Source organism: Monodelphis domestica, chromosome 2 (genome assembly GCF_027887165.1).
Source record: "Monodelphis domestica isolate mMonDom1 chromosome 2, mMonDom1.pri, whole genome shotgun sequence".
Lineage (NCBI taxonomy): Eukaryota > Metazoa > Chordata > Mammalia > Didelphimorphia > Didelphidae > Monodelphis > Monodelphis domestica.
The window spans coordinates 537,894,899-537,907,969 of NC_077228.1; the positions used below are offsets into that span (position 1 = coordinate 537,894,899).

The following is a 13,071-nucleotide window of genomic DNA, read 5'->3' on the forward strand; positions in this document are numbered from 1 at the left end:
CTGAGGGAAAATAAAATCTTATTAAAGAAAGCAGAAGCTATCCCAGGTCTTTTTTTTTTTAACTTGTATCCCCAATGCTGAGCATAGTCCTTGGTATTTAATAGTCAATTCATTCAAAGAAAAACAACTAGGAAGAATGCCAGCATGATGTGATCATAGATCTGGCTCTATAAGGGCCCTTGAATATTAGCTAGTCCAACCCCTTCCTTTTACAAGTGCGTAAACAGAGACCCCAAGAGGTCAAATGATTTGCTAGAAGTCACCTCCATAGTAAGGTGTTGTTTGTAACTCAGATTCTAGGATTAAAAGTTCAACTTTATTATTTTTTCACTGAAATGTTGACTTCCTTCTATTATTACTTAAGTAAAAGTGACAGGACTAAAAAAGGCAGGATGTGCAGAAATAACTTGAGGATGATTGTTCATTCTCTGAAATAACATGACAAACAAAAGTCATGAAAACTACGATGCAAGAAAACTGGCCAGAACTTCTGAGTGCTGACAACAAAGCATCAATAGAGAGCATCCACAGATGACTTTCAAGATAGAAAAATGAAAAATCCATGCATCCGTCACACCCTTCAAACTCCAAGGTAGAGCGGATAAACTGAACAAAGCTGATGGCAAAACATGCAATAAGCCAAGAGAATGACCTTCAAATATAAGGAAAAGGACATTAATATCGAATTATTCTTCTTTTTTAACCCTTACCTTCCATCTTGGAATCCATGCTGGGTATTTGTTCTAAGGCAGAAGAATGGTAAAGGCTAGGCAATGGGGGTTAAGTGACTTGCCCAAGGTCACACAGCCAGGAAGGGTCTGAGGCTAAATTTGAACCCAGGACCCTCTATCTCTGGGCCTGGCTCTCAATCCATAGAGTCACTTGGCTGCCCCCAGGATTATTCTTTAGGCACAAGAATTGCAAAAGGGAATGGGGCAGTACATTCTAAAAAAAGCAGAACAGTAGAAGCTGCCATAATAAAGAACATTCCCTAAAAACCTAATCACCAACTATTATTTAAAAGGAAAGAGAAGCCTTTCAGAAAACTATTGCTAAGATATTTATTTAAAGGTTGTAAAATCCATTTGGACTCAAGGAATAAGATGTGAACACACACACACACTAGCTACAGTCAGAGAACTTGAAATCAAATCCCATCTCAAGGTTTCCCACCTGTGTAACCCTTAATTCAACTTCATCTGGAAAAGAAAGGGCTGGGCTAAGTGGTCTCAGGGATTCTTTCTTACTCTAGAGAGCTAGAGATTTTAGTTATCTAATTAAAAAGAACAACTGAAAGGTAGCAGATAGGTGGCTCAGTCTAGAAACAGGAGGTACTGGGTTCAAATCTGTCCTCAGACAAATCCTGGCTGTGTGACCCAGGGCAAGTCATTTAACTTCAATGGCCTAGCCTTTACCACTCTTCTGCCTTGGAATCAATACCTAGTATTGACTCTGAAACAAGGTAAGAGTTAATTGTTTTCCCCATTTTTATTTTTCAAGAATCCCAGATTTTAGTCTAGGCAGAACCAGTCTCTCAAATTTGGGGCCACTTTAATTGATTAAATTATCACTCGCTGTAACATCAAGTAGGAGTAATCTGGAACTATTTATTGTCTGGTGCCTCTAATCAGTGTCCTGGAAATTCAGCAGCGTATTGACCAGAGCGAATTGAGTCAGCTGGGTTTAAGGCTAGATAGACAAGCAAAACTCAAAGATGGAATCGGAGGAATATTTTATTTTTATTGACAGATTTTGAAGAATCATGTTAGTATTCTTGCTATGAGCATGATTTAAAAAGAGCAAGTTGTGGAACAATTAGAGGCAACCTTGGTGTGGTCAATACAGCTCTTGTCCCAATGCTCATATTTTATTGCAGTGAAAATAGCATTTGTCTAATACTGACCAGGCAGCAGTCTGCACTCCTCAGGGTAGCAGCTGGTGATGGGGAATGGGATAGCATGCTTTGTTTTGGTTTGGGGCTTTGGTCATCCTAAATTCCAGATCTTTGATGATTGCCTTTCAATTGAGAAGTTAATTATGGAGCTGAGAGTAACTAGAAGGTTCATCTAGTCTCTGAATTCTAAGGAGGAAGATTCAAATCTCTTCCCTTCAGAGAATTTCTCCCCATTACCATTAGTAACTTCTGTTCTATGTGATACCTGATCTAAATAACACATTTCAGACATCCCAGTGTGAAGAATCATTAAAAAAGGCCACATAGAATTCAGAACCTTCGCATCATAAGTGAGAAGATCATCTGATCTCATTGGCTACTCATCAAGCCTCTCAAGTTGAGGGAGGAAGAAACTGAGACCAGAGGAGCAAAGGGACCCACCCACGTTCAGAAAGCAGTGGATGTCAAAGGCACAATTTGATCAGGACCTATTTCCATATTATTGATATTTGTACTAGAGTGATCATTTAGTGTCTCCATCCCGAATCCTATCCCCATCAACCCACGTGATCGAGCAGTTGTTTAAGTACTTCTGTGTTTCTACTCCCACAGTTCTTTCTTGTCCCTCCGAAATGTCTCAGATAATTGCATTGCAGATAGTAGAAGTCTATTACATTTGATTGTGCCACAGTGTATCAGTCTCTGTGTACAATGTTCTCCTGGTTCTGCTCCTCTCACTCTGCATCACTTCCTGGAGGTTGTTCCAGTCTCCATGGAATTCCTCCAGTTCATTATTCCTTTTAGCACAATAGTATTCCATCACCATCATATACCACAATTTGCTCAGCCATTCCCCAATTGAAGGGCATCCCTTCATTTCCCGATTTTTGGCCACCACAAAGAGTGCAGCTATGAATATTCTTGTATGAGTCTTTTTCCTTATTATTCTTTGGGGTACAGACCCAGCAGTGCTATGGCTGGATCAAAGGGCAGATAGTCTTTGAACCCAGGTCCTCTAGCTGGTATTTCAGCCACAGACCAATACATAGAGACTCTCGTTTTCCAGAGAAAGACGATTCATGGCCAAGGAGAAAGGAAATCTCTATTAGTGCCAGGGACATTTTGATGAGTTGGACCAGATCCCTTACAAGGTCCTTTCCCACTTGAAGATTTTTTGGGGGTTGAAGCTCCACATTGCTATTTATGAGACGAATAAAAATGGGTGAAGCTGCTGAATCGCAGTTTCTTTATCTTTGACCTGAAAACAATATAATGCTATTGGTGGAATTTATATGTCGGGGTTGTTGGGAGAACCTAGCAGGATAATCTCCAAAAGTTCCTCCAAGCCTTTGAAGCACCAGGTACATGGCAGCTGTCATTATTCACCATAACTCCAATCTGATCAACATTTATTAAGCGCCAGCCCTGGGCAAAGCTCTGAGATCCTGCAAAGGCATTAAGACACAAAGTTCCAAACAGACTTAAAATTTGTAGTCATTGTGAAGATAATAATGACCAACAACCCAGACCTTACAAACAAAGCCACTGGATCTCAATTGTTTTCTATGTTTGTGCCTGCATCCTCTCATTTAGACAACGAATGCCATGAAGCAAAGGGATTAATCTAGTCTTTCCCTGGTATCCCCGATGACACTGGCAGTGAGCCCTCAAGAAGTAACTCCGGTAAACCAGAAACCCTGCTCCATCCTCATGCCGTTCCCCATCCATGCTGCTCATTTCCACCTCCTTGCCTTTGCACAAGCTGTCCCTGATGCTTAGAAGACCTTCCTTTGTCATGTCGACTCCTTGGCATCCTCAGGTTCCTTTCAAGCTCAGCTCAGGTAACACATCTCCCATCAAAGGCATTTCCCAATTCTCCCAAGAGTTAAAGCTCTCTCGTGACACGGCCTTTTGTTTTACTTTGTACGTATTTTTGAAATTTAATATTTAGCTTTGTTTATATTTGGGGTTGGCTGTGCTGGGCACACAGCGTCCACCCTCAATAGAATGGAAGCCCCTTGCGGGGGGTCCTTCAATTTCGTCTGCTTTCCCAACAATATCGATGGGATGACAAAGCGTGCAGACGCAAAATAAAATCGCAGGGAAAAACCCATCCAAAGCAGCCCTCGATCCTAGGGAGGCTGCGCTGCCCTGCCCGCCAGGGTCAGCTTCTCCCTCGGAATTGCCAGCCACTGAGTGAGTGCCCATCCGGAGGACGTACACCAGATGGTCCCTGCCGTTTACAGCCTCCCCATCTGCTTCTCGAGAGGGAAACATCCTTCACTGTTGGTTTCTATGCCTCGGCCACTATTGCCCAGGAGAAATGACCCGCCGGTGGCCCATGAAGGGCACCCGGGGCTCCCCATTTGCCCCCGATCTGCTTCTCTAGCCCTGGAGGTGAGACATCCCTGTGGCCTCCAGGGCAGGAAGGAGAAGCCAAGAGAGGCTACAGGGAAAGAAGCCCAGAGCCTGGGCCACGAAGCCAGCAGCCCAGAGGGACAAAGGATGAGGCGAAGAGCCGCTGGCGGGCCAGGAACAGAAGTTCAAGTGCTTTCTCAGATTTCCTGTGAGGAAGCCATTGCGAGGGAAGATTTTTCCCATGTGAAAGGACCTTTCTGCAGAGTTTAAAAAACCAAATAAAGCCTGTCCAAAGGGACGCACGTTCATGAACTGGGCAGAGAGGAGGCCTCCGGGGGCTGTTCCCCATCCTCCTGGGGCTGATGTGGGGAGAAGGGGGGCTGGGAGAAGCCAGAAGGGCTCCAGGACAAGCCCGTTCGGCCACATGACCCCTCCTCCCACCAACTCACACACATGACACAGAACTAAAGTCCCCCAAATGACAGCCAACAGCAAAGAAGCATTCTATAGAATGGGAGTGCAGGAGGAACCGGGAGCCGCACAGTGGAGAGAGGGAGCTGGATCAGGGTGCAGGAGAGGCGCCTGAACCCCCCGCCCTGTCACAAGAGACCTTCAGGCCTTTATCGCTCCCCTAAGAGCTCTCAGCCTCAACTGGTCATCTAGAAAATAGGGAGAAGGAAGAACAGTCTCTCTCACAAGACAATCAAAAGCTCAGTAAATGAATGCAAACCTCATGACAGAACTTTATTTTTTAAAAACCCTCAACTTCCTCTTAGAATCAATACTGTGCGTTAGGTCCAGGGAAGAAGGGGGTTATGGGTTAAGCCACAGGGCTGTTAAGTGACTCAGCCAGGGTCACCCAGCTAGGAAGAGTCTGAGGCCACATTTGAACCCAGGATCTCCCATCTCTGGGCCTGGCTCTCCATCCACTGAGCCACCTCTCTGCCCCCTAGCCAGAACGTGATGAGGCAGTAGGAACAATTGTTTTCACTGCATTTGCCAATGACTTCTTCGAGGCCTCAATGCTTTTACATCTATGATCTATAACTCCATTTCCTCCTCCAACTCGTTTGACAGATGAAGAAACGGAGGCAAACAGGATGGAGTGGCATGCCCAAGGTCTCACAGGGACGATCCTAGCACAGGCTGGGTGTCTTCCTGTACTCTCTGCATCTACCTGCGCTGCCTCAAACCTCCATACAAGCTCCCAGAAGGCTGCCACTACTCAGCGGAGAGGCTTTCCCTAGCTGAAGTACGGCTACATTAGTAAAGCACAGGCCTGGCCAATCTACCAACGAAAGCTACACCTGAAAAGGCCTAACTCGGAATGCACCATCGCCTCCCCAGAGTCCATGGGTCTCACGAAGGCACACTGCACGGACTCGTGAGATGAATTTCTGGAGGGGAAAGGGGGGAGCTCATAAAAGGAACCAAGACTGTGAAAAGGGAAGAGGGGGCGTCCAGAAGGACCCCGAGGATGTGACCAGGAAGGGCGGCCAGACCCTCAGTGAGAGAGAGAGAGAGAGAGAGAGAGAGAGAGAGAGAGAGAGAGAGAGAGAGAGAGAGAGAGAGAGACAGAGAGACAGAGAGACAGAGAGAGTGAGAGAGAGAGAGAGACAGAGAGAGACAGAGGGAGAGACAGACACAGAGAGACAGAGAAAGAAAGGGAGAGGAGAGAGAGAGAGAGAGAGAGAGGGAGAGAGAGAGAGAGAGAGAGAGAGAGAGAGAGAGAGAGAGAGAGAGAGAGAGAGAGAGAGAGAGGAGAGAGAGAGAGAGAAGGGGAGAGACACAGAGAGGGAAGGGGGAGACAGAGAGAGACAGAGAGACAGAGCAAGCGAGGAAAGGGGGAGAGAGAGAGAGGGAAGGGAAGAGAGAGACAGAGAGAGAAAGAGAAGGGGGGAAACACAGAGAGACACAGAGAGAGATTGACAGAGAGAGAGGGAGAGAGAGAGAGGAGGGGGGAGACATACGGAGAGAGAGAGAAGGGGCAAGACAGACAGAGAGAGAGAGAAGGGGAGAGACAGAGAGACAGAGAGAGAAGGGGAGAGACAGAGAGAGACAGAGAGACAAAAAGAGAGAGAAACAGAGAGACAAAAAGAGAAAGACAGACAGACAGACAGACAGAGAGAGGGAGGGAGCCAGAGACAGAGAGAGAGAGAGAGAGAGAGAGAGAGAGAGAGAGAGAGAGAGAGAGAGAGAGAGAGAGGGAGGGAGACAGAGAGAGAGAGAGAGAGAGAGAGAGAGAGAGAGAGTGAGAGAGAGAGAGAGAGAGAGAGAGAGAGAGAGAGAGAGGAGAGACACAGAGAGGGAAGGGGGAGACAGAGAGACAGAGCAAGCGAGGAAAGGGGGAGAGAGAGGGAAGGGAAGAGAGAGACAGAGAGAGAAAGAGAAGGGGGGGAAACACAGAGAGAGATTGACAGAGAGAGAGGGAGAGAGAGAGAGAGGAGGGGGGAGACATACAGAGAGAGAGAGAAGGGGCAAGACAGAGACAGAGAGAGAGAGAAGGGGAGAGACAGAGAGAGAGACAGAGAGAGAAGGGGAGAGAGACAGAGAGACAGAGAGACAAAAAGAGAGAGAAAAAGAGAGAGAGAGACAAAAAGAGAAAGACAGACAGACAGACAGACAGAGAGAGGGAGGGAGCCAGAGACAGAGAGAGAGAGAGAGAGAGAGAGAGAGAGAGAGAGAGAGAGAGAGAGAGAGAGAGACAGACAGACAGGACAGACAGACAGAGAGAGAGACAGACAGAGAGAGAGAGGGAGACAGACAGAGAGACAGACAGAGAGAGAGAGAGAGAGAAGGGGAGAGACACAGAGAGGGAAGGGGGAGACAGAGAGAGACAGAGAGACAGAGCAAGCGAGGAAAGGGGGAGAGAGAGAGAGGGAAGGGAAGAGAGAGACAGAGAGAGAAAGGGGAGACAGAGAGGGAAGGGGGAGACAGAGAGAGACAGAAACAGAAATAGGGGGAAGGGGGAGAGGGAAGGGAAGATAGAGACAGAGGGAGATAGACAGGGAGAGACTCTGTGTGTGTGTGTGTGTGTGTGTGTGTGTGTGTGTGTGTGTGTGTCTGTCTGTCTCTCTCTCCCTCTCCCTGTCTCTGTCTGTCTGTCTCTCCCTCTCTGTCTCTCTGTCTCTCTCTCCTTCTCTCTCTCTGTCTCTCTCTGTCTCTCTCTCTGCTTGTGTGCTGGGGAGGAGGAGTCCAGGAATGACTGATATGGAAGCCAAAGGCATCACCTGCTTTAAAAGAAATGTTATTACTTGGCAACTGGGCTAGATCGCATAGTGTGCGCTGGAGCCTGAGGCTGGGCGCACACTACGTGTCTGGTTATTAAAACCTAAATCTGCCCAAAGCCCAGACCCACTCCGCTGCCAGAGGACACATCCTTGGCCATGTGGATCCCTTTTTCCCCCTCAGTCCGTGTTTACTAGATGCAGCTGCTAAAGATGTGTCTGGTCGGGGAGATTCTAAACAAACTCGGGGAGCAGCCAGCCAGAGGGCCGGCCAGGCGCGGGCATTTGTCCTCAGCTGCTAGTGAGGGGACCGTCAGTCCTGCCCGGCTGGCCGTACGCACTGGATCTTGGGAGAAGTGAAGCCAACCTTGGAGCAAACCCAATGACCGTCCAAGATCACGGGCCCAGGAAGGGGCCTCCGAAGAGCCGGTCTGGGGCTCTGAGATCACATCCAGGTTAGGGAAAGGACAGAGTCTGACTGGGGCCACAGCTGGGATACTGAGGACAGGAATAGTCCCAGATTTCTGTTTTCTCTCCTCCGGCAATGGACAGCTAACAGAGGCAGGCTCTGGGCAGGGAGGAGGGGAGGACTTGGGGCCAAACCCCGCCTTGGTATCTCTGTGGCACCAAGAGTCTCCCTGGCGCTCTCAGCCTCGGTTTACTCATCTGTAAAATCGGGGGTTTGGAACAGGTGCTCTCTAGGGCTTCTCCATAGCTATAAAATCTGAGGATTAAACCCCACCTCCGCCCAGCCCACGCCCCTAGAAATGGGTCACTTAAGGGGCCCTCCATCCCCCTCCTGCCCCGCTCCCCCTCGCTGTCCTGGGGGGCGGGGGGAAGCCCAGCCTGCGAGCACAGCAGCCATGTTGGAATGAATGCTCGGAGAGCGCCCGCGCGTCCAGGACGGGAGTGACCAGCCGCCAACAGGTGTTACAGGACACACACGGAGGTCGTCACGACTACTGCTACGACGACGCTAGGGGACAGACGAGGGAGATGGTCTCGAAATCCAAAGAAAAAAGGAAACACAAGCTTGGGATGAGAACACAGAACACGGGGAGCAGCGGGGGGGGGGGGGGACTCTACAGTACAGAAGCGGAGCCTCCTGTCTCCTCCAGACAAGACAAGCGCTGCAGGAGGGGGACGTATAGTTACCTGCATCCACATCTGCAAAGAATGGAACAGCCAGTAAGAAAAGGAAGGAACCAGAGATTCAGTGTCTCAGAGAAGGAGTCAAACAGATCCCAGGGAGAGTCAACAGCCCTGGGAATGGCTCTGGGGTGGCACCCTCTCCCCGGGGGGCCGCGGACAGCTTCCCCGTCCTCCCACCGGCAGCGATGGAGGGCGGCAGCCCATCCATGGGGCCGCGAGGGATCGTGTCCTCCCCAGCGTCGAGGACATGCTAAGAGACGTTCCGGGGGGAGTCAGGGCCTCACTAGACCGGGGGGGGGGGGGGGTTGGGGCTCCCACGTACCCCCTGTGGGCCAGTCTTCGGGGTACTAACACTGCACGGCCCCCGGCCAAAGCCCCCACGCCTGCTGCTTCAGGCTGCCCCCCTCACTGGTCCCAACTCTAGAGGGGGGGATGTTGCTCGGCCCTTCGGCTCTGGGAGGGCGCTTCCCCTCGAGCATCCCTGCGAGAGCAGACCCGGCCCTCCCGGCAGAACCCCAGAACTTACCTTCGGGCGACTCTTCCTGCACGTACGTGCCCGTCAGGTACCGGTGGACCAGCGCGGACTTGCCACTCGCCAAATTACCCACAATGCCCTAGAGAGGAGGGAAAAGAAACACCCATCAGGTGGGCCGCTGCCACGAGATGACGTCACAGTCCCTGAAGTCCCCGGGAGGAGAGCTTCGGGGGGGGGAGGAGGGGGAGCTCCAGGCGAGGACAGTCCCTTCGGCGTTCCCTGTGTGGGGACGGGATGGCTGGGAAGCAGAAGGGCCCGAGAAGTCCTGCAGGGCAGACAAAAGCCTCTGAGGAGGGGAGAGAGCAGCGGGGAACGGTAGAGGAGCCAGCGGCCATTGAGCAAGCCCCCCCCTCCCCCCCGGGCACAGGCGGGCGCCCCCGAGCTGCAGGGAGGCGGGCAGCTCTCGGGAGCGTTTCTTGGGGGCAGGGACAAGAAGGACCCAGCCGGAAGGCTTCTATAGCCCAAGGAGACGCTGCAGGAGTGGGCTTCGAGGAGCTCCGTCATCCGCAACAATCCACCGGGTGATGGACATTTATTGAGCACCTGCTGTGTACCTGGCCCTGGCCCCCTCCCTTCCCAGGTAGCCCAGTGCAAGCTCAGGTCATTCTCATCAGCGTTTCCTTTTTCCTCGAGTCCAAGTGGGCCCCTTTGCAGTCCCCCCCCCCCCCCCCGGCAGCGCTCTCGGGCCGGCCCCAACGAGAGACGTGTGTGCGAGCATGAACCGGGCAGATTTTCAAACAAATACTTGACTTTCCGTCTGAATGGGGGGGGGGGGGGGCGCCTCGTTTTAGGGAGCATTTCCTGATCTGGGCAGAGCAAGTGGGAACAATGGCCTTCTAGGGAAGCCGGCTGCTCGAGAGGAGGAGGAGCTGGGCAAAAGTCTGACCTCAGCGCCTTCCTAGCGGCGTGACCCTGGGCAAGTCACCGTTCTGCTGGGAATCCATCCTCAGCACTGAATCCTAGCCAGAAGGGAAGCGTCCTTTTTAACGACAGGAGAACATTTCAGCTCTGGTTAGGGAAGAAAAGAGCGTGGAAAAATAGCTCTGTGACCCCCCCAGGCCCCCCAAGCAAACAGAGGAAGGAAGGAGAATAATCGGGATTGAGTGAAAATGGGGGAGACGCAGGAAAAGCCATGAAGGACGGCCGAGAGGGGCCAGGAGGGCCGGCACAAGAACGAGGGATGGCTCCGCTCTCGCGGCCCCTCGGATGGAGGACGCTCGGTCCACGTCAGGGGAAGGACGGCCGAGTGAAAAGGAAGATGCTCTGCCTTGGGGGAGACGAGGTGGGGAAAACGGGCAGCGCGTTCGAACGCATTCTGAGAGAAAGCGGAGGCTCCTCCACCCAAAGCCAGACGCCGCCCGGAGTAGGGGGGAAGGTGCTGGGTTCAAATCCCAGCCCTGCCTCTCCATGTGGGCGGGGGGTCAGGAGAGGCCCTCTCTGGGCCTTTGTTTTCGCCTCTGTCAAATCAGGGCCATCTCTAAATCTAGCATCCTAGAAGCTGGCTAGATTTCCATCGCAGTGCACCACAGCAGTAAAGGCTGGCAACGGGGGTTCAGTGACTGGCCCAGGGTCTCCTGGCTAAGAAGAGTCTGAGGCCAGACTCGACCCCAGCACCTCCCATCTCCAGGCCGTCCGAGCCCTCGAGCTTTTCTCGCTTTTCCCCTTAAGCTTTACTTTGAAAGGCACTCGGGAGCCACGAGAGGAGGAGCTCAAAGGAAGGAGAGTCTTCCTCGATGGGGAGAGCGGGCCGAGGACTGAGGGAACAAGGAGGGAGCTCTGCCAAGGCTGTGCGGCAGCGGGCCAAGAGATGGTGATGATCTGTGAAAAGGGCCGGCAGGGCCTAGAGGCGAGCAGAAAGCGGAGCTCGTTCCTGGCTTTCTTCTGGGAAAGTCGAGCTCTCCGCGGAGAGGGACGAGGGCACGAGAGGCCCCCCCCCGAGCCCTCGGGAGGATGGGGATAAGCTCGATGCCTTCTTCTCACCCGGGGGGGCTGGAAACCCTTCCTGCCCTTGTGAGCCGGCGCCCAAAGGCTCCTCCTGGAGAGGGAGAAAGCAGGGCGAGCAGCCCGTGGGCATCAGACACCCCCGAAGCCACGGCACAGAGCAGGCCCCTTCCGCAGCCCCCGGCGGCATCCTGATCCCCCCACGGCTGGCCGCGCCTCAGCTGCTCCCCACACAAAGGGGCAGCTCCCATCGGAACGTGCAGGAAGCGGAGAAAGGCCTGCTTTCTGCTCCATGGAGGTTCCCTTCAGTTCAACAGGCGGAGGCAGCCAAGACGTGCAAAGTCCTGAAAGGAACTTAAAGAGGAGGAAGGCGTGCACGGAGGGAGCTGCAGGAAGGGCTCCCCCTGGCCTGTCTGAGGGAGGAGACCAGCGATTCTGAACCCGGGAAGCGAGGACACCCCAAACAAAAGCCGCAGTCGGGCAAAAGCCCGTAGGTGGGAGATGGAGGCTGGGAGAGGGGAGAGCTCGCAGGCGTGTGCAGGAACTGGAACAGGAGGAAGGAAGACTGAGAAAAGGCAAATGGGAGAAGGAGGGGGGCAGGCAAGGGGTCGGTGACAGGGAGTGACCTGAGACTAAAGATTTCGTTCAGGATCCTAGAGGGTAGAGGAATACGCTTAGGAACGAAAATCTGGCAGCTCTAGAGATTGGAGGAGGAAAAGGCTGGAGGCCGGGAGGCCGCTGAGAAGGCTGATGGATGAGAGTCCAAAAGAGAAGCTCCGCCCCAGCATGGGGCAAGGAGAACGGATGTGAGAGACAATATGGAGACTTGACGGCTGACTGCATATGGGGCATCAGGGAGGTGGTGAAATGACTCCACAGCCCAGGACCTGAGAGCCCACCAGGATGCTGGCACCCGCAACAGAACATGGAAGTTCAGCTGGGGGAAAAGGGGTCTCCAGAGAGCACAGAGTTCAAATTTGGCCTCAGATTCTTATCTGTATGACCCTGAGCAAGTCAACTAACCACTGCCTCAGTTTCCTCATCTGTAAAAAAAGGGGCTAATAACTGCACTTACCTCCCAGGATTGTTGTGAGGATCAGATGAGTTAATATTTGTAAAGCACTCAGCACAGTGGCTGGCACACAGTAGGAGCTATAAGTGTAAACTATGATTGTTAGAGATGAGTTAATATTTGTAAAGCACTCAGCGCAGTGGCTGGCACACAGTAGGAGCTATAAGTGTAAACTATTATTGTTAGAGATGAGTTGATATTTGTAAAGCACTCAGCACAGTGGCTGGCACACAGTAGGAACTATAAGTGTAAACTATTATTGTTAGAGATGAGTTAATATTTGTAAAGCACTCAGCACAGTGGCTGGCACACAGTAGGAGCTCTAAATGTAAACTATTACTGTTAGAGATGAGTTAATATTTGTAAAGCACTCAGCACAGTGGCTGGCACACAGTAGGAGCTATAAATGTAAATTATTACTGTTAGAGATGAATTGAGGGAGCTGCTCCCTTCCGCACTGGGCATGCTGAGATGAGATGTGATGAGGACACTCAGCAGGGAAATGCCCACCAGCCGTGAGCGACACTGGTCCTCCGGAGAGGGCTTGGGGCGACATATAGAGACATGAAAGTACCGGAGAGAAGAGTTCAAGTCATGAAAGCCGATGAATCCCAAGAAGGAGAGTGCAGAGAGAGCAAAGGGCTCAGGGCAGAGCCTTGGGAGAAGGGCTATACCACAAAAGACAATTACATAGCATAGAATCAATGCAATAAAGAAAATGAGTTTGATTTCTAACAGCCCTCGCATCAAACTCTATCTGTGAGACCCTGAGCAAGTCAATTCACTTCTCCCTCAGTTTCCCCCTCGCACTCTCCTTTTCTTTTGGCCCCTCCACCGCCAGCTCTGTTGCCAACCTGGAGGGCCATGAGGCCTTTGTACTTGTTTCATGAGT

General features: G+C 51.7%; 1 protein-coding gene across 5 annotated transcripts in view; it reads right to left on the reverse strand.

The window, feature by feature from the left end:
• The window catches only part of AGAP1 (ArfGAP with GTPase domain, ankyrin repeat and PH domain 1), a 540,592-nt gene that overhangs the window by 295,743 nt on the left and 231,778 nt on the right, over positions 1-13,071 (reverse strand). For all 5 annotated transcript variants that reach the window (XM_056820098.1, XM_056820097.1, XM_056820096.1 and 2 more), the window contains exon 3: positions 9,158-9,245. In XM_056820098.1, the coding sequence (XP_056676076.1) occupies positions 9,158-9,245 (88 nt within the window). The remainder of the gene's footprint in view (positions 1-9,157; positions 9,246-13,071) is intronic.